The 25,800-nt window shown below is 43.1% G+C and overlaps 1 protein-coding gene across 4 annotated transcripts in view; it reads left to right on the top strand.

The window, feature by feature from the left end:
• Window positions 1-25,800, top strand: part of ABCA12 (ATP binding cassette subfamily A member 12) — a 120,141-nt gene that overhangs the window by 77,145 nt on the left and 17,196 nt on the right. For all 4 annotated transcript variants that reach the window (XM_064515352.1, XM_064515354.1, XM_064515353.1 and 1 more), the window contains 18 exons: window positions 951-1,266; window positions 3,838-3,952; window positions 5,296-5,625; window positions 6,684-6,753; window positions 6,855-6,989; window positions 7,763-7,918; window positions 8,725-8,902; window positions 10,454-10,672; window positions 11,315-11,511; window positions 11,913-12,073; window positions 14,351-14,575; window positions 16,073-16,211; window positions 17,585-17,837; window positions 19,161-19,247; window positions 20,453-20,546; window positions 22,080-22,207; window positions 23,317-23,404; window positions 24,836-24,941. In XM_064515352.1, the coding sequence (XP_064371422.1) occupies window positions 951-1,266; window positions 3,838-3,952; window positions 5,296-5,625; window positions 6,684-6,753; window positions 6,855-6,989; window positions 7,763-7,918; window positions 8,725-8,902; window positions 10,454-10,672; window positions 11,315-11,511; window positions 11,913-12,073; window positions 14,351-14,575; window positions 16,073-16,211; window positions 17,585-17,837; window positions 19,161-19,247; window positions 20,453-20,546; window positions 22,080-22,207; window positions 23,317-23,404; window positions 24,836-24,941 (2,997 nt within the window). The remainder of the gene's footprint in view (window positions 1-950; window positions 1,267-3,837; window positions 3,953-5,295; window positions 5,626-6,683; window positions 6,754-6,854; window positions 6,990-7,762; window positions 7,919-8,724; window positions 8,903-10,453; window positions 10,673-11,314; window positions 11,512-11,912; window positions 12,074-14,350; window positions 14,576-16,072; window positions 16,212-17,584; window positions 17,838-19,160; window positions 19,248-20,452; window positions 20,547-22,079; window positions 22,208-23,316; window positions 23,405-24,835; window positions 24,942-25,800) is intronic.

Genomic DNA, 25,800 nt, shown 5'->3' with positions numbered 1-25,800 from the left:
TAAATGATAAACACCTGGCTTAATTTTTTTTTAAATGCATAATATCTTCTCAGTTAGGATTTACTTATAAATCCATTGACCTGTTTGGTTTTACATCTCATAATTGAAGTATTGCCATAAACTTTTCCTTTTCTTCAAACATCAGATCATGATAATATTAATGCTTCAACAGGAATAGACAAGTTTCCTCCATGTTTGTCCTCCATTCAATTTCATGCTTTATATATGGAATAATTATGCAAAGTATTCTGGAAAGAGAAACCTCTGTAGCATTGCCTCTATTCAAATAGGCACTTTAAAAAAAAAAAAAAAAAAAAAAAAAGATATCCTCTCTGTCTATATTTACAGCATGCAGTTGCCTAATAGGAACTTACAAAGCTTTTAGATTCTAAGACATGTCTCAGCTTTGTAGGAGATCCTGTGTGCACAAAAATATGTGTATAGGCCATGAACACTACCTGCTTTAAAACTGTTCGTGAGGTTTTTAGGTTATAGCATCGCTATGCAAGATCTGTTGAGAGAGTACATCTGGGTGCATTGACAAACAGTGCACATGCTGAGGGACACGCACAATAGATATGTGACAGTCCATGTTAACACCAAGATTTTTCCAAACACAGCTGGTTATTTTGAGAGCCTTTGTTTTTTTTGAATGCTCAGTGGGAAAAGCATTTAAGGCTCGGGGCGGGGGGAATGTTTAGCACCCAGGATCATCAGTTACGTTTGGAAGTACGAGTGGCTGCAATGATGTGTGCTTTCTCTTCTGGACCCTCAGCAGTGACTGTAAGCAGCCTACTCATCTGAGCATTGTTTGTGTAGCAAAGGAACTAGATGAGGGATTGTAGTGTAGAAAAGACTAATAGAAATTGGAAGTGTTTATCTATCTGTGTGTACTGCTCACCTGCTATTGACTCTGAGTGAAGGAAAGCGTTTTTCCTTTCTTTTCTAAGGTATCATTTTCAAGCTGCCTTCAAGTCATAGCACCCCTCGGTATGCTGTTCCTGGGGCTCTGGCGCTCCCTCCTGTGCTCAATTACACCATCCGAATGAGTAGCAGGATTACTCAAACCACCAACAGAATAAGGGAGCGCATCTGGACGGTGGGCCCGCACAATTCAACCTCGCAGAGCCAGATTTACAGCCGGGCGTTTATCTATATCCAGGACAGCATTGAAAGAGCCATTATTGAATTACAGACTGGAAAGAGTCCAGAGGATGTAGCTGTTCAAGTCCAGGCCATGCCCTACCCCTGCTATAATAAGGATATGTAAGTTTACGTGACTTCTTGTTTTCGTGTTTTGTGTTAGTTCATCTCACCTGACTGATGGAGTTCACCCGCTGCACTGGTGTCCTTAACACTGCATTCACATGGGACAGAAATCAGAAATTCCTTTTGGGGATTTTTCAAGGGTCAGAAAAGTATAAATGGCCTCTATTTAGTTTGCCTAGTCTTCTATTTTCAATGCTCTGTATGTACCTGAATTGTCATGGTAACTGCGGCTTTTGCAGCAGGTGAAATCTGCTGTCCCTGTTTCACATGTGGTGGAACTGCGACTTGAATTGGCAGGATTCGTGTTAAAGATAGGACTGTTGGCTTGCTCTGCAGGTGTTTACATGCAGACGCTACAACAGAATGAGAAAATGTATTTATTGAGCAAAAGAGAGTCGCTAAGTTTATGAGCTCCGTTCCTCTGTATCACTATTTAGCTGTGGTATTTGTGATTCATTCCAGCAATTCTAGCTAATATTCAGTGCATAGTGAATACTTCTCAATGCAGGTGCCTCTCTCGCAGATATGTTAAGAACAATTAGAGGGAAGATGAAATTGTATCATTCATCTCCGCAATGATGAAGGAAGACAGAGGAGCTTTTGATGCACTGAGTTGTCAGGGTTAACAGCCTATTGTGTAGAGCAGTGCAGTGTGAACGGTACGTGGACCAGAATAAGTTTTGAATGATAAAACAGATCAAAAAGTTTTGGATTATCTTCCTTTCCACTCATCTTGAGCCAGATCTGCAGCTAGCATAAACTGTAACTCTGCCAAACGTAATACAGAGAAGCCAATATCTCACAGCTGAGGACCTGCCCCTCTGGCAAGACAATTTTGGTTGGCATTGGAAACCTGGCAACGTGGTACTTCCTCAGAGTTACTACCCTGACCGCAGCTGGTGGCCAAACTGGGTGGAAAACACACGGGGAAGGAATTTCATGTCCATAACAGAGCACTGAAGGACATTCAGCAAATATTAGCGGTAGGGGGGGTGGTCATGCCACGGTTGACGATACCAGTGTCTTGCTTGGACCAAGAGTATGGGCTGAACCTAAGAGCTCTTTCTGCTGAAAAGCCTGCATCTCTTCTGCGTGAGCTAAGAGACAGTGGGAGCTGTAGCAGACGCATTAACCTCGTGTGTCACCTCATCACTTAGGAGAGCCAGGGACCTATAATCTCTTGTTAAGGTAACTGCATACAAAGTGCCTGCCGCTTTATCGTTCCTGTAAGTACACAGGCAGTAAGCATTCAAACCAAATGTCAACTTCTTGCAGCAAATATATGAGTTATTGTTGTGAGATACTTCTGTACCGTGATTAACTGGCTGCTGGGGGGGAGGGGAGTGTTAGTACGGGGTTATCTGCTCCCTTTCTTGTTCTCGGGCTGCCAAAAAACAGCTTGCCTTTGGGGATTCCCTCCCTACCCCAGGTTCAGAGGGACATGAGTTTGCTCAATTATTAAAATACCTAAAGGCTTTGGAATTTTATCCAGTAGAAGTCATTATAAAATGGACCTATATTGATTGTTATCGCATAGTTGCCATCCTTTAGGGAAATGAAGAGAATGTTGTATACCATTGTACAGAAGGTGTGGGGAAATGCTCAATTTTTAATAGCCTAGAGATCATGCACAAGGTGGTAGCCAAAAACAAAAAAAGAAAAAGAAAAAGTAGAGCTACTGAAATGCCGTTTTATTGCTTGTTATAAATATGGGTTCTCTTGTACAGAAGCCTTTCCTGAAAGCACTGCTTTGGGGAAAATTTTCAGGTTTTCAAGGAGAAAATTGTGAAACTCCAAAGTTCATTTTTTACTGTTACTGTACATTAAACTTTTCCCAGGAATAACACTGATATTTGTTTAAAGCCAGGTCTAGAAATAAAGGAGGAAAGCCTAAACCCTGTAGATACAATGAAGTGAATCTCCTGCTATAAAAACTCACTTTCCATCACAGAAGGAGAATTTTGCTGTTGGCCATTGTTATCTCTTTTCTCTGGGCACATTTGACGTGGGAGGAAGGTTTTGATTAAAGCCAGGAGCAGAGAACTGTGAAGTCCATGTTGAAGGCCTGGGTCTGCAACACCTGCCTCTGGGCTAGTTGGGCAGATACGTCTCTCTACTGGGAAGTGCCCAAATCCAAACTCAAGTAACAAGATATATGGCCTCATCAGAAAATTTGGCCATTATATCTATTGACAGAACTGGGAGTCATGGCTGGCTGCTGGGGAGCATCTCTCAGTTTGGAAAAACCACATCAGAGAGCCAAGAGATGTCTCTGCCAGTGGTGGTACTGAGCAAAATTGCTTCCAGAATCTGGCTGGAAATACCCCTGTGGTTTAAAAAAAAAAGAAAAAGAAACAGGAGTGTTTTTGCTTCAGGAGTTTCATGAATAGAAAATCCAATGCAAGGGCAAAATAGCCTTTTTTGTAATTATTAATTATACTCCATATTTTGAAATATAAGCATGTCTTTTTCTGTGTCAAAGTATTAGTCTGAAAAATATATTCAGTATAAATCCTTAATCCTCGGAACATTTCGTATTCAGCTAAAGCCTGCGTTTGCCTTTTACAGGTTCTTAACCAGTGTGACCTACTCTCTTCCATTTGCTCTGATGGCTGCCTGGGTACTGTTTATAGCTGATTTTGTTAAAACACTTGTTCAAGAGAAAGATCTGAGGCTTTATGAGGTACGCTGAAGATTTCTGTGGCATGCAAAATTATAAACAGATTTTCCTTATTAGCGAGTAGTACATCTCATGTGCAATATTAAGTGGAGGAAAATGAGCATTAAGGAAAATGATATTCTAAATACCTATTGTTTGACCTGCACTGCTTGAATTCTGACATTGTAACCAAGTTCAAAAACTGTAACAATGCAGGGCATTTGTCTTTAAAGTGCTGAGAATGTTACTTTGTAGTTCTGAATACTAGAAACTTTGAGATGTCACAAAATTACAAGATTGCTGAAGATTAAAAGCTCTGTAAGAATTTATTTTGAATCATACCTAGTGGGGATGAAGACATGAAAAGTGGATTTATTTCCTATCCTTGAAATTACTATACTTAATATTTCAGAAGGTGCTACATCTTATATCAGCTCCTCTGAAATGGGGTTCTTGATTCAGGTTGCCTGTTTGAAAAAAATGACATCGAGACAAATGGAATTTACTTAATTAATTCAGGTTTTCACTGTGAACAAAGTCAACAGAGATGAACAGCAAAGAACTTTTGTAAAACTAAGCTTCAGCAAGCAACAAAAGCTCGAGCAGATTTGTTTTTCATCTGGTACCATGGAAACAAATGCTGGTTCACCAAAAAACATTCTGAAGAAAGGGCACTCTATGAGCTGTAATGAGATTAAAACAAATGAACCCCAGTGGCTAGTTGATAGCCCCTTACCCTAGTTTTGGGAATCTAGTTTCATTGTCTCTAAGAACCTGGGTGTCAGTAGTCCTTTTAGGTGTATAATAATCTACAACAAGACACCAGCAACTATTGTTTCTTTGGGATTTTGCAATATATATTTACAGTTCTACGCAAGTCTTACGGACTTGTTCATCAGATAATATAAATTAATATTGCTTCATTATAACCAGGCTAATTTATCTATTATTGTCTTTTGGGGAGGGTTAAATGTTTTCATTTCACAGATGCTTTTAAAAAGAGTTTGTACACTCAAGCCACCCATAGTATTATTTTTAAAAGTAACCAAAATGCTATAGAGAAGCAACAAATATAAGGCAGCAGTTGCTTTGGGACTTGTGGGCTGCAACAGTTTGTACTCGTAGATCCTATCTGTCCTGTCCTTTGCAGTGGACTGTTTTGCAAACACAGGGCATTCCAGAAACGTGAGTGCTTGGTTTCTCCCTGGTTAGCAATGTGGCAGTATGCCAAAATGTGAAAGAGCATGTTTTGATTTTATGCCCTGTCGAGACTATGAAAAGAGAAGAATGAAACAGTTCAATATCAGCAAAAATATCTCTCAATAAGAAGTTGTTTGTGGTTCTTAATTTCACCTTTCTCTATGTAGTACATGAAAATGATGGGCGTTAACGCCAGCAGCCATTTCATCGCCTGGTTCATAGAGTGTGCCATCTTCCTTTTAATCACTGTCACCTTCCTCATCATTGCACTGAAAGTGGGTGACATCCTTCCGAAAACAAACACAGCACTCCTGTTCCTGTACCTTATGGACTACAGCCTCTCCGTCATAGCCATGAGCTACTTCATCAGTGTTTTCTTCAACAACACCAACATAGCGGCCTTGGTGGGCAGTCTCGTATACATCCTCACCTTCTTCCCCTTCATTGTGTTGCTTGTCATTGAGAATCATTTGAGCTTTTCTGTGAAGAGCCTACTGGTAAGTTCTGCTTTTCAGTAACAAGGATCACATGTGTGAAAATGGACACTAACCTTCCATAAGCTTCCGCTTCTGTTATGGCTTGTGTCACAAATATGCATGAGTTTGGTGCCTTTCTAAACTCTAGGAGTGGGTATTGACAAATGCTGCAGCATGTGACAAGAGGAAAGTTGTCTGTGGCCTGCTCAAGGGAAACCTGGAATTAGTTGTGTCCCACGACTGAAAGCAATACTTGCGGCATTTTAATAAATTACAACCTGTCAGCTGAGTCAGAGTAGTTTGAGCTACATACTTTGCCTTTTCCAAGTGCAAAGCAAAATGGGTTAGCTCCAACCACTGTGAATTGTGTTCAGTAAGGGGTTTAGGCAGCAGGGCTGTGAAAGAAGGCTGCACAGTGCCTGTTTCTCTCATAGATGGCTCTGCTCATCCTTTAGTTACTGCATCTCAAATTCCTAACCATGAAAAGAGACGTAAAGCCATGCCTAGGTAGAAATAGGTAGGTAATTTCTTGTGAAGAAATTATGTAGGTGTTATCTCGATACTTAGGTTCCAGAAGCCAGGTTTGTTTTCTTTAAGTCCACCAAATTCAGGAAGTGACATCCATTAATGCAGGTAGTAAAATTATTAGCCACGTGTCAGATAATTCTCAAGCACTACTCAATTGCAAAAACCTAAGCTGAATTTCTCAAAAACACACCCACTCTGCTTTTAGGCTCTTCAGTGTCCATTTGTTTGACTCTGTACCTAAGGCAGCTAATTACCCTTGTTCCTTATATCTCAGTATATGTTTACTCATGGAATATTGATGCCCTGTACGAGGAAGGAAGTTGAGCCCTGAGTGTGGGAAACAAAAGGAAGGAAGATGCTTAAGGCAGGATTATAGCCTGTCACTGGAAATGTCACCCATCACTGACCTGGTCCAGTGACTATTGGAAAAAATCTCACTAATATTTCTGGCTCCTGGATCAAGCCAGTGAGGTACCTGATTGTTGACTGTCTTGATTTCTCTTTGAGATTAATTCATAAATTCTTTGTTTCCAATTTTCTTTATTCTACAGAGCCTGTTGTCTCCAACTGCATTCAGTTATGCAAGTCAATACATTGCTCGATATGAGGCCCAGGGCATAGGTATGTTTATTGTAGACAAAACTGTGCTTCGAGCTGTCATGATTGTGACATTTCATTACCATGGATTCTCTTTGTCTGTATTTCTAAATTCCTTTCTGCAGGTCTGCAGTGGGACAACATGTATAAATCCCCAATGATTGGCGACAACACTTCCTTTGGCTGGATGTGCTGGCTCATCCTGATAGACTCTTTCATTTACTTCATTCTGGGATGGTATATAAGGAATGTTTTCCCAGGTAAGGATGCGAAGGTTCGAGGCTGGTGCAGTACCATCTCCCGTAGAAAACAGTGAATGCAACGCTGGCTGATTCCGGGATTAAGGCAGTAAGACAATCTGCACACACAGGATACCTCTGTTTCTGGATCAAAAGGGGCATGATTTGATGGGGGTCTGAGAGTATTAATGGATCCTGGGACAGGGCAGAGCAGGGAAGCATTTGGGTTCCCCTGCTTATCACCTGGGTAGTTGAGAGCCCTGAATAAGCTGAGACCAAGGACAGGGGAGGATGCGTGCGCTCTCTCGGTGGTGGGAATGAGAACAGAGCGTGCTAGCCTGCATTTGTCAGGCAAGTGATTTTGTGTCGTGTTACTTATATCATTTGATTTCAAAAAGTAATTCCTGCCGTTGGCAAGAGACAATACATTTGTCTTTTGCTTTTCTTCCCCACCTAATGAAGCAGTCCACTGGCACACAGAAATCTACCCAGTGGAAAATGTAAAGTACTGCAGCCCTCTGGCTATGAAGTTACTCAGAATAATATATTAGCTAATGCTTCCTACTATGTTAATCAGGAGAAAATCCTCCACCAGTGTGAGCAGTACCTGAGCACATCAAGAGAGGAGAAAGATCTCTGCAGAGTGGTTTTTTTTTGTTTTTGTTTTTGTTTTTTTGTTTTTGTTTTTTGTTTTTGTTTTTTTGTTTTTGTTTTGTTTTTGTTTTTGTGGGGTTTTTTTTTTTTGAGCATGCCTCAATAGTGGTGCTTGAATATCTTACCTCTTCTCAACGCAGGGAGATACGGCATGGCTGCTCCCTGGTATTTTCCGTTGCTTCCGTCTTACTGGATTGAATACAACGGTTATATCCCCTTCTGGAATGAGAAACTAAGAGCCCTTCTCTTTACCAAGCTGGTGCTAAGGAAAGAAGCCACCCACAACGATAAGATATGTATGTGAATGCTAGATGGGGTAATGATGCTAACTTATGCCTTAGGTAAATGAAGCCAAATGTGCGAAGGGGCACCGTTTTGTTTGTAGTCATGAGTTTAGTGGATACACTCAGAAGGCACATTTCTGTGTTGGCCCCTATTTTGTAGCGCAGGAAAGCTTTGAAGCTGTAATTTATCAGAAAGGAGATTTGGCTTTTAAATTTTACTTCCTATTTGGTGTGGAAATCCTGTACTGATATTTATATATGTATTTGTGTATGTGTATGCTATAGATGGGTGTTACCTTAGATATATCTATCTCACACTGCAATGCTCTCTGTAGCATTCACTTTTATTTGTACAAGCAAATACAGGTTTCCACTTGGGAAAAGGGATGTGTGCTTCTGTTTTTATCTCTTTAAATATTTAACCTGTAAAATACTGTGAGATCACAGGTAAGAGCTTGCCGATGCTACCTGACATAAAATATCTCAGTAGTTTTGCTCTGTGCCCTCTGCTTTTCTTTGCTTGCGTAGCATAGATTAAGTTAGGTGCCCTGAAACATCTAAATACAAGACCTTTTTGGAAATGATTAATACTTATTGTCAGGAGTTGTTAGAAGTTGCAGGAGTGAAAGGGAGAACTGGAGAGCACAGAACGATACAGTTCCTACAAAATGTTCTCTACGTTCCCAGATGAAAGACACTTAGTTTTGCTACATTTTATTTTTTAAAAAGCCCTGGTTATCTCTGAGATGAAAAAAAGTGGCACAGACATCTGCTTCAGTGCAGTAACTGTCCTCTGACCCTTCCCTTTGGTCTTGAAGGTGCGCCGCCTCCTCACCTGGAACCAGAGCCCACTGATCTCACCTTAGGAGTCTCCCTCCATGGCATAACAAAGATTTATGGATCCAGAGCTGCAGTGGAGAACCTCAGCCTGAACTTCTATGAAGGCAATATCACTTCCCTGCTGGGGCACAATGGAGCTGGGAAAACTACAACCATGTATGTCTCCTTTAAAGCAGGGTTATTTTATTCTGTAGGGCGCGGTGAGTGAACGAGAGAGCAAGTGAGGCCGCACTGTGTTTTGAGGCTGAGTAAGATGCTTTATTAGGCCTGATCTCTTTTGTAGTTTTATCTTGCTCTTTGACAACCTAAGCAGTACCTTCATCTATTAGAATTAAGGGTCCTTTTTTTCTTAGGAATATGCTGCTTAATCTGCAGGATTCCTGTAATACACAGCACAGCAACTGTTCCAGTGTTCTGTTCCATGATGCTCTGGTGCCCGGGGTTAGGTTGCTCGGAAAGCTGTCAGTAGCTTGTGCACACTCCGAAGTTGAGTGGTATTAGCAAGAAAGCATAGTAATGGTATATTTCAGCTGCACAAACATATGTTTTTGCTGGGCAGGGAGGACAGTGGGTTAATCCATTGGCCTTTCAGCCCTTCCAGCCTTGCCTTTTATAAATTATTATTTGAATTGTTAGATAACAGCACTAAAACAGACCTGTAGAACTTGATTTTGCCACTGATACATACATACATATATATGCGTCACTGTGAAAGCCACATTAAGCTGATAAGTAGAAGCCCCAGAAGAGCCAAAAACACTAAGACATTTGTGCTTCATCTCAGCTAATTATAAATTCATCTCATGCCCTCTTTGCAAAGTGTAGGCAAAGTTGTTATACTGAAGAGTATAATGGCTTCTAGAAACTTAGTGCAGACTTCAAATCCTGAGTAAGGTCACAAGTTACCTCTCCTTTTCTTTTTAATGATGGTTAAGAGTCCCAGGAGAGAGAAGAGCTCTGGGAAGGTGAAGGGCAGTCTGAGATGCATCTTCTCCCTTTAGTCCCTGTAGGGCAGCAATAAAAATGACCTATATTGTGCAAGTAGTTATTCTGAGCAGAAGGTGTTTGACTCAGGTCTGTTAGGCATTGCTAGGTAGGTAATTATTTGCTTGAACCAGATGAAAGTGCTGCCCTCCATGAGGTGTCCTGTCTGGAAGTCCTCCTCCATTTCTTTCTAATAATGGCAGTGAAATCAGATTTCCGTGCTCTGATGTGGTTAGCAAGATGAGATGTGGTTTTCAAGCTCTGATGTGGTTAGCAATATAAAGCTGTCTGGATACTGCAGGCAAACCTCAAAGAGTGAAGAGTAACTGCATTATATGAATTTCCAGTGATTAATTTGGAAGCCAAGGGGCTTCATGTGTATTGAGGTATGGGATGTGCACAGTGGTCTGACTTGGGAAGGGGAAGATTGATGGAGATAAAAGTACACGTTAAAAGTAGCCGGAGTTCAGTGTTTGAGCTTGGTACTTCCCCTTGCGTCCTCACAGAGGGGGAGGAGGATGCCCTTTGATGTTAGCCAGCCACCACTCTGCCAAAGCATTGACAGACACCAGGAGAAGCTGTATTCCGTGGTCTCTAGCTATAAGGAACATGATGGTGATGTAGGGAAACTTTGCAAGTGATGATGGGTACAAGACCGTGAAAGAAGATTTCTTGTGGCTTTCTCCCTTTTTACTTCCTTTTCTATTTATTTTTCCTTTTCAGATCTATTTTGACTGGGCTGTTCCCTACATCATCAGGTACTATCTTTGTCTATGACAAAGACATCAAGACTGACCAGGAAGTTATCAGGAAGAACATGGGTGTGTGTATGCAACACAATGTACTGTTCAATTACCTCACCACGAAGGAGCACCTGCTGCTCTATGGGTACATCAAAGTCCCTCACTGGAGTAAAGAGGAACTCTGCCAAGAAGTGAAGAGGTATAAAAATAGCAGGGTTGGAGAAGGAAGAGGGCTGCCAAAATTACTCATTGTGTGGTGGTGCCATTGCCACTGCAAAGCTCAGATGCATGGTTTTGAGCTCTGCTGTGGGCCCAGCTTAGAGTCCAAAGAATGCAGAAGGCCTGACTAGAGGAATAGATCGAGTGTTGAAATCTGTGGCTGTAAGAAAACAAGGTCTCTTCTCCAGGGGCTTTACAAGCTTCTGTGGCAATTCTTTGGGGATGAATTATAGGCCTAAGGTCTGGTCCTTGCTTCTTTACAGTTTTCCCCAGAAAGAGATTTGATCAACCAGTCAGAAAGATGATGCCAGCTTTATTGGGTCTGCAAAGAGGTGACGCAGCCAGACCGTCCCAGGGAATTTGGATTTTGATGTTCTCAGTTCATGAGGTTGAGCCTTTAACCTTGGCTTGTCAGAAAACACCCTCAAAAATGTTAAAACTAAAATCCCAGTGGCTGAGCTGCAGGGTGAATCATCTCTCAGCACTGTGACCATTCAACGGAGCAGTCCACATCTGAGCAGTTTTTCATCTGCAGTTACATTGTTTGCTGTTTTCAGATTCCCTGCTTTTAAAAGATTCCTGAAGTGCAACTTTTGGGGGTTATTCTTTCTTTGTTTTCAAGGACTTTGAAGGAGACTGGACTGTATGGCCATCGTCATAAACTAACTGGTTCCCTGTCCGGGGGGATGAAGAGGAAGTTGTCAATAGCTATCGCTCTGCTGGGTGGATCAAGGGTTGTGATATTGGACGAACCAACCACGGGGGTGGATCCATGCTCTCGGAGGAGTATTTGGGAAATTATCTCCAAGAATAAAAAAGGTACTGTGATGAGACAAGATGCCACCCAGTGGCAAAGGCGATGTGTGTCACTTTTGAAAATAAGACATTGGTGGCTTTGAACTCTGAGTTTTGGAGACCACAGAGAACTAACTGTGGGGGCCTGGGACTTTGTAGATTCCTCTGGGGGAATCCTGGGTTCTTCTTGTAAATTCAGGGTGTCATTGGAAAAGAAAGTTTGGCATAATAGGCGGATTATGTTATGCTGACTTTCAGTTTCTCTCTGCTGTTGCCTATCATCCAGTTTTACTATTAGTTCCAAAGGAGTGCCGTGTGCTTTCACCTGATGCTCTGTGTCCTCCAATTCAGTGCAGCTTTCACCTGTCTCACATCATTATGTGTGTTTACTCTGTGCTGGCTAACATCAGCTCTGTGTTTTCCAGGCAGAACCATTATTCTTTCAACTCATCACTTGGATGAAGCAGAAGTTCTGAGTGACCGAATTGCCTTCCTAGAGCACGGAGGGCTCAAATGCTGTGGGTCGCCGTTCTATCTCAAGGAAACATTTGGTGATGGATACCACCTGACTCTCACCAAAAAGAAGGTTTGTGTAAGGTTTATGTAAGAATGCATAGAAGTTTGTGTACGAAGGTTTGTGTCAGAGTTCATCCTAAATTTTCAGACTCATATGAAGATAAATGTTTGTTTTTATGATAGACGTCTTGGGTGGGAAGCCTAGTCAGTCGTGTGACAGGAAGGAAAGAGACAAGTCATAGTGTGCCACAGAAATAAAGCGTGTTGCAGAAGGTTCATCTCAGCCTTACATTTCTGTTGTGGAGTGGGTGTTCCAGTATAATTTCACGTCTATGGAATAGCTTCTCTATGTGACCACTTTGTTCCAGGATGAAAGTGTGTGGACCAGGGCTAGAATAATCTGGTTTGGAAGAGTGTGCTGTGACAAGAAAAAGGCAGTGTGGGCTGCAGATGGCCTCTGCTTGCTGCATGAGAATTCAAGGCTGAGCAAGAATTGAAGCACTAGGCAGATGTTCCCCCAATGCAGTGAGTGGGGAAAAGAATGTCATTTCTCTTTTTGGCTGCCAAAAGCACGGAAAACCTCTGGGAATATTTGCCTGCTATTTCTCAGTCGGTTTGCTTTCTGGTTTCATAGACAGTAAGACAAGCCCTGAAGAGAGCTTTAAAAATGACTACTGGGAGCTTTATTGCCTCTCTCTGGCTGGTACAGTGAGACAGCAGCACCCATGTGTACTTCGTTCTGGGTAACCCATAGGAGGAGGGACTCTCAGTATCTTTAGAAGTGAAAGTCAGTGGGAGGTTTTTTTACATTTTCCATTGAAAATTTTTTGGCCACAGAGTTTCAAGAATATGCTGGACTGTTTCGCTGGGCTGTCCTTTTTGCCTGTGGCCCAGCCACTGAGATACTCGGGGTTAGGATGTGCTTCACTCTCTGGCTTGCTATGCCTGCCCGGTGCTGGTAATCACCCACTATTTATAAATAAGTTTCCTTCAGAAAGGCAGGCTATATGGAGCATTCTCCCAAACTTGGGAGACTTAGCTTCAGCCCCTCCACACAAAGCATTGCTGCTCTAAAAGATGAGGCAGAGCTCTGAACCTGAGCCACTTGCCGGGTAAGTGAAGCCATCCTTTTCATCCTCTCTTCCCCACTGGGCCTCAGCCTCCTTTCCGTGTCCTGTGAGTATGGCCGCCACAGCAGGCACTGCTGGGGGGAGAGGCAGAGGTTTGCCTGGTTTGCAGACCCACTTTGCACTAAGCTAGAGCTCTCAGCAGCTTGTTCTCTGAGTGGGGCCGTCAGGGCTTGCTCAGGGATGCAGGCACTTACGGCTGTCAGCGGGAGCTGAGTGACAGGTCTGAGGGTGGCAGTGGGACCTAAGTGGCTGTGTTAGATGCAGAGAGGCACCGAAGAACTACTGAAGGTCTGGATGTGTGAACGCTGCTTCTCAGACAGATGCGCTAACAAAGCGGGTCAGCCCCACTGCCCCTCAAAGCGGAGGGCGGCTCTCCAGCGAGGCCACCCCACCAGCCTCTTTGGCCCTCTGGAAGCAGAAACGTCAGTGCGCTGCTTTGTGAGGCAGGAGCAGGGTCTCACTGCGGGTTAGAGGCAAGGCCATGTGCACAATGTGTGTTCAAGAGTGCAGAGAAATAAAGCCAATAGGCGAGTCTGTAGATGGTATATCACCTGAGGCAAAATGGTCTGCTACGTGCAAGGAAAGGGGAACTCTGGTCTTATTATTATTTATTATGGTACCATTCGTAGACCCAGCACATAGTCTCATGTGCAGATACAGAGAGAAATTACCCTCCCTTGCAAAATGCTGGCAGTATAGATAGAGAAAATTAAAAAGGACCCATGTGCAAGCCCCATTTCTAATGGGAAAAAGAGTGTGCTTGTGCTGGCAGTCAAGTGCAGATGTCAGCTCTCTGTCGTAGCAAGGCTTTTTCTCTGCCTTACTGTAAACCTTCCAGCAGGTGCAGAGGGGTCAGTTCAGCTCAATTCGAGCACATCTACGGACAGAGGGAGCCCAGCCATGAACATGCAAGTCTGGATGGACCCCAGCTGCACACAGCATGGTCCCCAAAATACCCAGAACTCAGCTTTTCCTTAGCCGTGTGGAGCCTGAGAAAATCTGTACCACCGCTTGGCATTAAACCTCCTGTTGTCTCCTTTGAGAGACAAAGACACGGTTTTATCCCTCTCTGATGTTTAAACTGAAGTGTTGCACGCCTGGACTGAGGGATCACCTACATGGTTATACTGTGAGACAGGATTTCAGTTGAATTCTGTGGTTGGAAGCTCAATTTCAGAGCCCCCTCAGTGACCACAGAGTGTTTTTCTCATTTCCAGAACATGATAGAGGAGTGTGACACGGCAGCAGTGACTTCCCTCATCCAGTCACACCTCCCAGAGGCTTATCTCAAGGAGGATATTGGTGGAGAGCTTGTGTATGTGCTTCCACCCTTCAAGTCAACAGTCTCTGGGGCCTACCAGGCACTTCTCAGAGCCCTTGATACCGGTTTGAATGATCTCCACCTTGGTTGCTATGGGATTTCAAACACAACGGTGGAAGAGGTAAGAGCTCAGGATCTACTCAATTTAATGAAACATTGTGGAGATTGACTTCACAGCACTGTGTAACTGTGTTTCCTGGACTAGGTGGTGGCATGCTTTGGATGTGAGAGTTATGGGCAGGGAGAATGTGGTTTGCTCGGTTCATTGTTTGTGTTACATTTATAAACATGTTGTGAATGTATAGATGTATATATAAATCTATACATATACTCATGCAAATAGTGCAACTCTGTCTCACCTTGCTAAGTGCTTTGCAGCGTTTTACCCAGAAAATAAGATGCTGGAGTTAGCCTGCAGAGAGAGGGGAATGGTGGATTTCTCTTAGAGTTGTGCTGTGTGAATTGTGTTTGAATTCCAAGAATTTGAGTTTTATCTGCAAACGCGATCAGCAGGGAGGGAGTTAGCAAACAGTCTAAATGATAAACTTCTGTGTGAATGCTGTATTGTACAAGTGAGTCGCTTGGTGCGTCTCAGGGTAATTCATGCTGGCTGGCTGCTCAGTCTGAGAGATGGTCTTGCTTCTGCTTATAATTAGGAATGTTTTTCCCAGTGGAAGAATGGAAAGACTCGATTCTTTGGGAAGGGGTAGATGCTGGTGTAAGGACCATACTTGTCCTTGTGCCTATTCAGAGTCTAACGTGACTGATTCTAGCAAGCAAAGCTTCTTATCACAAACACCTTTCTGACCACAGGGAGCCTCTTGTCAAATAAATGCAAACATTTAGCTACACCAGAAACAAAAAAGGAGCTTTCAGTGGTGAGCACAGTCCATGTCTTCCAGAAAGGAGGCAGGGCGTCTCTCTCTCCACTCTGCCCAGAATTTCTTGCCTGTTTTAGGTGCTTTCCAAAGGCAACAAGAACACAAATTGTACTGTACGTGCTATGCGTAACTCGGGTGCCTTTTGTGCATGCTTAGCCACTTTGCCAGTGTGCTCCCACGTGCAAACCCCCCCGAGTGCGTGCAGTCACAGTGTGGAAGCAGTCAGGATCATCAGAGGCTAGGGAAGAAAATAACCCCAGGGAGGGATAAACCCACTTGTTTCGTCACTGGTGATGTGCCATGTGGGGAGAGCCGCCTGTTTATTACTTCTCACTGTGTGGGTGTGGGAGGAGTGGAGTTATCAAAGGGCCTGAGCTGAAGTCTAGCTTCGTTTACTCCTACTCGTTAGTCGTGGTAATAAATGGTATTATGGTAAGGTAAGTCACAGAGGTAGCTGCAAAGATTTAGGTTTCCACAGCTGCAGCAGGGGAAGGAGAAACAGGAGCTGAAAAGGGGCTGGACAAAAGGGGTAAAGACCCTTTTGCTTCTCACAGAAATTTTATACTGAAAAAAGTGCATTTCTCTGTCAGAGTACAAAGGAAACAACTGCCCCAACAACTGCAGCTATAGAGTAGGAATAGGAGCTACAAAAGTGTGTAGGAGAGTGGCTTCTGATTATCATTTCAGTAAATAGAGTCATTTGGACCAGTCTTCCTTTATGTTTTCTTGCTCCGTAGGTATTTCTCAATCTGACAAAAGAGCTAGGGAAGCACCAGCAAGAAGATGCTGAATTGTCCCGACAGCTGCCTGCATCCAGTGGTCAAACTGGCAGTGATGAAATGTCTGTGAGCACGGATACCTTCACAGAAAGAGACGGTATTAATTTACCTCCAGGTTTTATTCCAGATTTGGCTGAGATGCAAACAGTGACAAATGTACTGGTGCGGGCTCCATTGTCCCTCTTTCTTTGCTGAAGATCAAGTTTCACCCAACCAGGAATCATGAAACAAGAAATCAATGGAAGTACAGTGCTCAATAGTGGTTTAGATCTGCTGGTTTGGAATAGTCTGAATCAGAGAATAAATTACAGAGGGGTTCTGTTTGCATCTGCCTTCCTTTAAATTGATTCAGGTTTTAATCTAATCAAATACAGGGTGGGGATGATAGAGCAAATGTATACCTCTGAAAGTAATTGCTGTAATTGCTGTAGAGGATTGATTCCATACAATTAGCACAATCTGAGAGAAACTTTGCAGAATCCCCATAGTCTGCTGCAAAGGCAGCACAGCTCTGAGCTGGGTCCTCTTCCCTGATTTTTGCTTTGTCCCAGCTGTTCCAATATGATCAGCAACCCAAAGGGCCAGACAGTGGGGTAAGATCAGATTCAGACGAGTATCAAGCTTTACTGGTGTCTCTGAGGGTTGGAGGGCTGCAGAAGGTAGCACTGCCTAAAAATGAGCAAATAGCTGGCTACATCTCCTTTTCCACAGAGTAGAAACATATTTTTACTTATGAATATATCATAGATAGGGAAGCAGCCAAGGGACAACACAGAGGTATTTTCATGCTCACTTCTCAGAGCTGACCTGCACTTTAAATGTGTGGCACCATGAACAGTAACTCAAACGTGTAGAGAAGTGTTTTATGTCTCCCCTAATGAGAGCACTGAAGATGATTTGCTCCGTGTTGTATTACATGGATGAATATTTCATAAAGAAGAATGGATTGCACAGAGTTTGGCTCTGTTTTTAGTATGCCACAACCTTGTCCATGCAAATGATCGATTAGTTTATGTGCCTTGTTTTCTTGTTTCAAAATGAATTCTGTTATTGATTTGTGTCTGAGGACCTGCTTTCTAAATGATGAGAATTTTCAGTTTGCAAATATAAAAGAATAATATGTTTCCCTGGTAAGCTACAGCTGGGTAGGTAGGAGGTAGATGACTTGTTACATCTGGAAGTCTGTGTTCCTCTTGCAAGATGTCAGAATACATAAGCTACACATGCATATTTGAAATGAAGCAGAAAATCGGTGTTACTTGGGCACATGACTCTGGAGCCAAAACCTGAGTTCTGTCCTAGGTCTGACACTGTTGCGTGCTTGCACATGTTCTAACTTCTTAGTTTTGATTTTCCAGCTATAAAGGAGAGCAGGAAGCTAAACTTAGCTACAGGGCTACTATAACCTTTGGTTCCCTGCATTTCACAAGTGCCGATCCTTGACAAAATGCATTTTTCTTCTGTACCCAGATCAGCTGCTGATTAGATCGAAAAGCCTGAAGGGTTTGCCATTGCTGCTCAAGAAGACATCAGCTATGTTCATTAAGAGATTCCACCACACCCGACGGGATGTCAGAGGCTTCATTGCTCAGGTCATCCTCCCAGTCCTCTTTGTGACGGCTGCGATGGGACTGGGGACGCTGAGAACTAAGGAGACTGAATATCCAGAACTGGTTCTTTCCCCCTCCTTGTATGGCACATCTGACCAGGCAGACTTCTTTGGGTGAGTGGTATTCTTTTTGATCGTTGCACCTATTGGTTTATAAAGAGCCAGTTGTACCATCAGGCTTATTTCTAAGCAGATCCAGTGGAAAAGTATTATGCAGATAACCGTGTAATGATAAAATCCTGTTCCTAGTGGGTCTCTTGGGAAGATGGCTTTGCTCAGCCCAGCAATCAGAGAGCTTTAGAAAAACAACCTCTGAGCTGGAATGAACCGTGAAATATGTGAGAAATATTGTGTTTGTTTTTGGAGACCTCTGGCCCTGTTAGAGCCATTTTTCCCCAAAAGGATTTTTTTAAATGTGTAATCTCTTCCTCTAATTAGAAATGTAAGCACCCACATCATTTGGCTCCAAAATTAGTCTGGGATCAAATTCTATCTGTCTTGTGAACTGTCTGCATCACCCTCCCCTCTGCCAATAAAGGACATGCTCTTCTGCCCAGACTTTGCTTGTCCAGGGCACGCAGTCATTTGAAAGGCTTGCACTTTGTCAGTGTCATTAAAACTGCGCCACTGAATGATTTCATTGTTCTTAAAAAAAAAAAAAAAAAAAAAAAAAAAGGCATTTACCAAAATAGTAGAATTTGTATCATTCTGATTTCATGGTGTGAAATCCTGTCTTTCTTCAGGAGTTCTCAGCTTAAGTCACAAGTATAAAACTCAGCTCAAACATCATTACAAATCATGCACATCCACTCTGAGGTATTTTTCCTCAGGACTGCTCATTCCTTTCTGCTTCAGTAAGGCTAGATGGGAGAAGGAGCCAGAACCACCTGTCTCTTTGAGTCCTCTATTCCTGATGTTCTGTATTTCTCCTGATGGGTGATTGCTAGAGAGCTGGACTGGAAGGGAGAAGCACCTTTTTGAATGACCTAGAACACACGGACTTCACAGATGTGAGAGCTGATTGAGACAGGAAGGGAACTGGTGCTAGTCCTACATGGCCCCGAAAATTGCAGTAGTTGGTTGACCCTGGAAACAGAATTTTGATTGTCCAAAAGTGCACCAAGATCTTGTTTAGCTCTGGAGGCAGCAAAGCGCTGGAGTAGGTGCGCAGCTCTAGGCAGAGAGCCGTCCTTTTAAACCTCTATGACTGCCCTAATGTGTTGCATGTACTTAAATTGTTTGCGGGATTTGCACTTAACATAATAATGTATTTAGCATCCTAAATAAATCCTGTTTCATTCAGGCACAGTTTTCCTCTGATCAGTTGTAGTAGAAGTACCTTGAACATTTTTCTCTCTCTCTCTCTCTCTCTCTCTCTCTCTCTCTCTCTCTCTCTCTCTCTCTCTCTCTCCCTTTTTTTCTTTTGTTAAATCTTAGGAATTTTAATGAAACCACAGATGCTCTAGTTGCTTCGATGCTTTCTTTCCCTGGAACAGATATTATGTGCATGAATGAAAGCAACTCGTAAGTAGTTCTTGATCTTCTGTTTCAATTCCTGATCTGCAAGAGGAACTGTCTTAACATTAACAGCCATCAGACCTTAATAACAGTCTTTGATCATCTACAGAATTTTCATATGTTGGTGCCACATGCAGAGAAAAAATATCTTCTGCCTCTCTTCAGATGGACTTGCATCACCCTGAGATGTTTAGAAATTTCAGACTCAGCTCGTTGAGATGTCTGACTGCCCTTTTGCAGGCAGGCACAAGCTTGCTCTGCTCACAGGCTGAGCTGGGGGGATGCAAGTCAGTTCTGAACCAGGAGCTGTGTAGTCACAGTCGTCGCGAAGTAGACCTCAGCCCTGCCAAGGGTCTGCACGGCTCCTGCTTAGCTTGCAGTGAAGGCTCGTTTCTGCCAGCGCAAGGCTGTAAATATCTTTGAAGACAGCAAACTATACTGTGCTTTAAGGCTGAAGTTCCATGAAGTTCCATGGTCCCAGCTCCTTGACATCAGTGATTTTGCTTGCCTGCAGAAGTATTCACCACTGCAAATGGACTCCTTGACTACTCCGAGTAGTAAAGGAGCAGCTTCAGTGGTGACAGGATGCCGGGACCAGAGCAGGCTATTCTCATACACAGTCCTTCCCGTGCCAGTAATCCCATTTATAGCACTGAACCCACCCAGAAAGTTCTCAGCATAGCTGTTTTTATCTACATCTAAAAGCTGTGCCATAAGGGCTGGCTCATCTAGAGCTCTGCAAATAAATTTTCAAGAAATTGGTAGTAAACCCTGGGCAGACCTGCATGGCCAAGTGTGTTGCGTATCTGGACACAAATATTTATACTGACTAGACACAACTTCTGAACCATCTCAGGACTCTCCAATTACTGCAGTGAGAGTAGCCCCTAGTTTTGAACTGTAAGATGATTTTGGCCTTTGCATGCTAACTCCTTACGCTCTCTGCTGCGGGAGTCAGGCAGTGTCTTGGTTCTTGCTGACCAGCTGAACAAATCCAGGCACGGAGAGCAGTAGTGAGGGCTGTCTGCTGGGAGCTACTGAACTCAGTGGGAGGAAGGGTATTCTCTGGAGCACCCAGGGCTGACAAAAAGGTCTGCTCTTCTGCTTAAGCTATGCGCTGCCATTCTCGCTGTCATTAAATGTGACAGCCGTTAGTGTCATTTGCACACTTGAACATAGAGAACCTCAGGGGAAAATGTGCTTGCTTTCAGACGGTGTTTAACAGAGGACATGCTTGGCCAGTGGATTACCAATGGAAACAAAAGAGCTAAGTATTCTGCCTGCAACTGCACAGATGGCATCCAGGTAACTGAATAAACTCAGAAGAGACAGAATGAACACGGGGCATTGAGAGGCCTTACAGGGTGTGTGAGATTTTGTGGGCCAGCACAATACTAAGGGGATCTCTGGTGTTCAGATTTGTCTCTTTTATGGCCTTGTTGGTTTTGTACCCTGGATAACCAGTGACTGAATCAGTTTGGGGGAAGGAAGGAAACGTCATCCTCAGAAGATTCACGTGCTAATATATTTATCTGCCTAGCTCCTCTTGGTGGGAGAAGGTTTAATGGTGTTTTGGACTGTTGTATTATTGTCCCGTTTAGCAGAAGTGAGTGTGTATTCAAGAGGAAAATTGCATTTTATACAGCACTGTCACTATGTGAAAGCACAGCTATTATTGCTGTTTGCATTAAGTTAAATTCTGAAGAGCAAAGTGTAGATCCATCTGCTTTTACTCTGCTCAGTATTATAAATAGCTATGATTAATAGTAATAATTTGCATTACAGTGGTACATACAGAACTAGATATGGGCCCTGCTGAGCTTAGTGTCTTTATATGTCCTTAAGGAAAAGGCAGATTCTGCCCCAAGGACCTTACAATTTAATGTGTTGAGCCTGGAGTCCAGCTGACCTCCCTTCAGTGCTGTTCACCAGTCTTCAGCTTTTTCCAGTAGGAAATAAGACTCAAGGCACAATGTGGTGCTATTTGTAAGATAAAGCATGTACTTAGTTGAATGTTCCTAGTCATTCCTTAAAATGCAGCTGTTTTATGCAGTTTTCTGGACATAATCTTAATTTTGCATCATTAGAAGTATGGCATCATTTTTCCAGTAAGTCAGGATAATATTTGAAGCTGATTCCCACTTCCAGAAGGCACAGGCAGGTGTTCCTCAGCATGAGAGAAGCTATTTTGTCTATTCTGATGTAAAGTTATGAACAGATACATGATGGGGAGGCTAAGATTTTTGTTATGTATGAGCTGAAAGAAGCAGCTAGCGTGCTGTCTGATAGGACGTTTCAACCTTATGAAGCAGTCGATGCAAGTTTGACCCTCAGCATGTTAAATTACATATTCAGGACTAACCCAAGGTTTCTCTGCAGCTCTGGACAATATTCCCAATGACTGACAATACAGCAAAAGCATACAGTGTGGCTGCTGATGAATGGAAGATGAGGGTTTGAGGCTGCTGCTCTGTAAGCTGTTTTGCCCTCTGCCATTGTCTGTGCAGTCGCTCTGAGGCTCTGCTAAACAGGATGGGCCTGAATTCAGCAAAAATCTTCCTACCTAGCACCAAGCACATTTCAAGGTCTCACTGTTGTCAGTAGAACTAAAGTGTAGATTCAAGGTATCTTTGTAAGCACCTTGCTAAACGTGTTCAGTTCAGCACACAAGGATGTATGCTGGGTGTCTCAGCACCCTGATTTGCAGATTGCTAGCTTCTATAGGAATCAGTCCCAGGACCAAAATGTAGTCATTGCCTGCTCTCAATCTTGTCCTGAAATACCGAGTTTTAACTAAAATAATGAAACAAACAATTTTGTTCGTTTGTTCATTCTCAGACATGCCCACCGATGAACTATTCTCCCCCTCACAGAAGAACCTTCTCCACGCGGACTCTTTATAACCTCACGGGGCACAACGTGGAGACCTACCTTCTGGCAACAACCAAAGATTTCCTGCAAAAACGGTACAGCATCAGTCTCTGGCCCCTCTCCTCTGGATTGTTTTGGGAGCAGCAGCTTCTCGTACATATAATTCCATTATATCGTATTCCAGTTAACCAGCTATTTTGTATTGGTGTCTTGCAGTACCGATGGCTAGAAGTAAAGGGGATCTGGGGGTGAATATTGGGGGTGTTATCCCCCTCCCATCTTTCTCCCCCAGATTGTGGCAGCTTCTACTGTGCTTTAAGAGGTGACAGTGCAGGAGGGGGAATAGAAAGGCCTCCCTGCTTTTGGTTTCTGTGAATCTGATGAAAGGAGGTAAAATGTACTGCAATGACAGAGTTGCAGGTAAAGGTTCTTGCAAGTGCTCTGCTTCATCATAGCAGAGATAGCCTAGGGATAACTTGTCAGTCACTTGATAGGCTGATGGCTGGATCTGCAGACAAGCCTTTGTCTGGCTCAGAAATATTAAAAAAGAGGAAGATCTGACACAGCCTGTCCTGAAGTAAACCCTAGGGAGAGGTTTTCGTCAGTTTGATTCTCTGAAGAGTCTCAGTGTGTGCTTCGCTTCAACAAGTGCCTCGATTCCAGTGAAGCTGGAAGTTGAGTGTTTTCTTGTGCCGTGGGACACAAGAAAAATTAGAGCTGTAAGAGTGTCCCGACTGCAACAGAGAGCTGCACAATGTGTCTGGAGCAGAAAAATCCTGCCATTAAGGTAGTCAAGGAATGTGTTCATCTGTCCGCTGATTTCAGCTAAGCCCCTCATCTTCTGGGAAAATGCACTCTCCTTATTCCAGTGTGGTAGCCAAGCAGGTTAGGAGTCTACATGGCTCCAAAGTGTTTTTCAAATAGAGGCTCTCAGCACGGGTTTGTGACAGAGCTGCCAGGTTTCTGTTTCCCTTTTTTCCCACAAAAGGGCTTCTGCAGTAGTGTTGGCTGGGCCTCACAGCACATACCGTGACAAGCTCTTTTCTTCTATATTGTCTCTTTTAAGTCAAGTTAGGATTAATTGGGGTTTCAGTGACATGCACTGCATGAATGCCTCAGCAGAGCCCATGCTAATTAACACCAGCCAAGGCTTTAACACTTCCAGGTGAGGGTAATAACATATTTCCCTTTGGTTTCCACTCAGGTATGGTGGCTGGAGCTTCGGGCTGCCTTTGACAGCAGATCTCCAGTTTGATATCAGGCCTGTGCCCCCAAACAGGACGTTGACTAAGGTAACTAAACTCTTCCTGCTCATCATAACACAGGAAACGTGGGACCAAGGAGGAGTGCTGTGAATACAGGGATTTTTCAGGAGATAAAATGAATCCCTCTGAAAGCTGCAGCTTGGCAGGGAGGAGATGACTTGCATGTCATTTTCTTTCCTCTCCCCATTCTTCTTTATTGGTCGGACTTCTCTTGCTAGCAGGAAACAATTTTTCTGCTCTTATAATTTTATTATACAGAGGTGAAAAGATAAGTTAGTGGCACCTTTTTCTCATGAGAGAATGTATATACACTAACTAGAGCTGGCTTGTACATTCTGATTTACTGGTTTTTCTCTTTCTGCTCAGTGAAAATGTTGTAACACATCAGTGTTAAAAGCACCAAGGCTGAAGTCTGAAGTAGCAGGAAATGCAAGAGAGTTGACAAGATCCAGTTATCTCATTGCAAAACCTAACTACCATGGGAGTGTTCCTGCAAGAGCAGTGCTGTTTTCAGAGGTGGCTCCAGTGAAAGGGAATCACAGGGTTTATTGTTTTGCTAACATGCAGAGCTCGTGCTCAGTTTGCAGATGTTTTCACCCCTCCCATCTTACAGACTTATCCTAGATTCGAAGGCTATTTCTATTTGCTTATTACTTGTCAGATTTAATACCTGGAAACCTCGATAGTTTTGGAACTAGGGGCAAACTTCCAGCACTTTTTTCCCCTAGCAGTGCTTGCTCTGCTAGGCCAATGAGAATAAAATCACTGAGGACTTGGAGTAGCCAAAGACAATGCTATGGGCTGTGTTTAAGCCTCTGGCCTTAATACGCTAAGTCTTGTGATGTCCTTAAGTAGGTAACTTACACCTTTGACCCGGGGCCTGTGCGTTGTGCCCAAAGTAGGTGATGGTGAATCCCTGCAAAGTGCATGTCCTGTGTTCTGTTTCTCCCCTTCAGTACTCAAGGTTCATTGTGGCATAAGCAAGGAAATTCATCATGGGAAGGGGAATGGCTGTTGATTAAAGAGGCTGTTTATATGGCTTATATGGCTATTTTCTGTCCTAAAGCGCCTCTTCCTCTTGGCTGAGGGGGAGTTAGTTGCTTAACTATTCTAGCCTTTTTTTGAAAGTCTCCACTGCTGGTATTGCTAAGGTCTGAGCAACTCATTACATAGTAACCAAGTATCAGTATGCTTTATGTACATATCCAGCTAGCGCTTCTTTCCTCTCTCCCGAGAGGCAAAGGAGCTAGGTCTTAATGAAGCTGGTAGAACCACTCATACTGAAAATGAAATGTGCATTTATATTCATTTGATGCTTAAACTTGGACTTAAACTTGTAGGCTTATGACTTTACATAACAGCTGTGGGAAGATTCATTTGTGCAAGCAGAAAAAAACCCAAAATATTATCCCTAACAACTTATCTCCCAATTTGTTTTAATTTCCCAATTGTGTGCAGGTGTGGTATAATCCAGAAGGCTATCACAGCCTTCCAGCCTATCTGAACAGCTTGAACAACTTCATTCTTCGAGCTAACCTGCCAAAAAATGTGACTTCCAGATATGGTAGGTGCCTCCTTTACATGAGCAGATAATTTCTCCCCATTGGGGGGGAATATCCTGGTTCTGTTGTAATCAGTGACAACACTTACCTTGACCTCAGCGAGGCCATTTCTTTATTCCTAAATACATGGATGTCTTTAAAAACATGAACTGAAAAGCATGAATAAATCATACAAAATCTTTCTCAAAGACTCACTGGAGTTGAACAGGGAAGCTCCTACCTAAAACCTTTATCCCACAATTGGTGACGGTTGCTGTTTGTCTTACTGCCTTTCAGCATTGTACTGGAATAACTGCCTTTTAAGAGCTGCCCATTAGTTATGCACAGAAAAACTCTCCATCTCCAAGGGTGGTTTAGATTAGTTAATTTTAATATTTCACCCTTCTGCTGAGAGGAACTCAGGATGTGTGTGTGCATGTGTTTGTGAATGTGAATGAGGGAGATTAATGTGAGATTAAGAGAGAAACAATTTTCAGCTATATTTTTCCTCTGACACATGACATACACAGACTCCAAAGAGTGTTGCTGGCCCGTTTGGGGTTATCAGTTCTCATAGTTTCTCCTCACTAATGTGATGCAGCAACCCAAATTCCCAGTGATAAACCAGAGTGCCCTATCGTACTGGTTGCCATTTAGCCTACGCTAAAGGTGCAGTGTGGACACAAATATTTATGTGTATGTATATGTCTTTAGCAATGGAAGGGGGTACAGGGAGAGGAAAAAATTATGTTGATGGCATTTTGAGAGATCTTACTCAGAGATCTGTGGGGTGTGACAAGACTAGTGATTGTACGCAGAAATGTTCTGCTAGTAGATTTTCTTTGAAGAGTGCTGGCCTTTGAGCCATGTCCTGGTCATGTC

Source organism: Dromaius novaehollandiae, chromosome 7 (genome assembly GCF_036370855.1).
Source record: "Dromaius novaehollandiae isolate bDroNov1 chromosome 7, bDroNov1.hap1, whole genome shotgun sequence".
Classification (NCBI taxonomy): domain Eukaryota; kingdom Metazoa; phylum Chordata; class Aves; order Casuariiformes; family Dromaiidae; genus Dromaius; species Dromaius novaehollandiae.
Note: the sequence above shows the minus strand (reverse complement) of the source record. Positions and strands in the feature narration are given on the sequence as shown.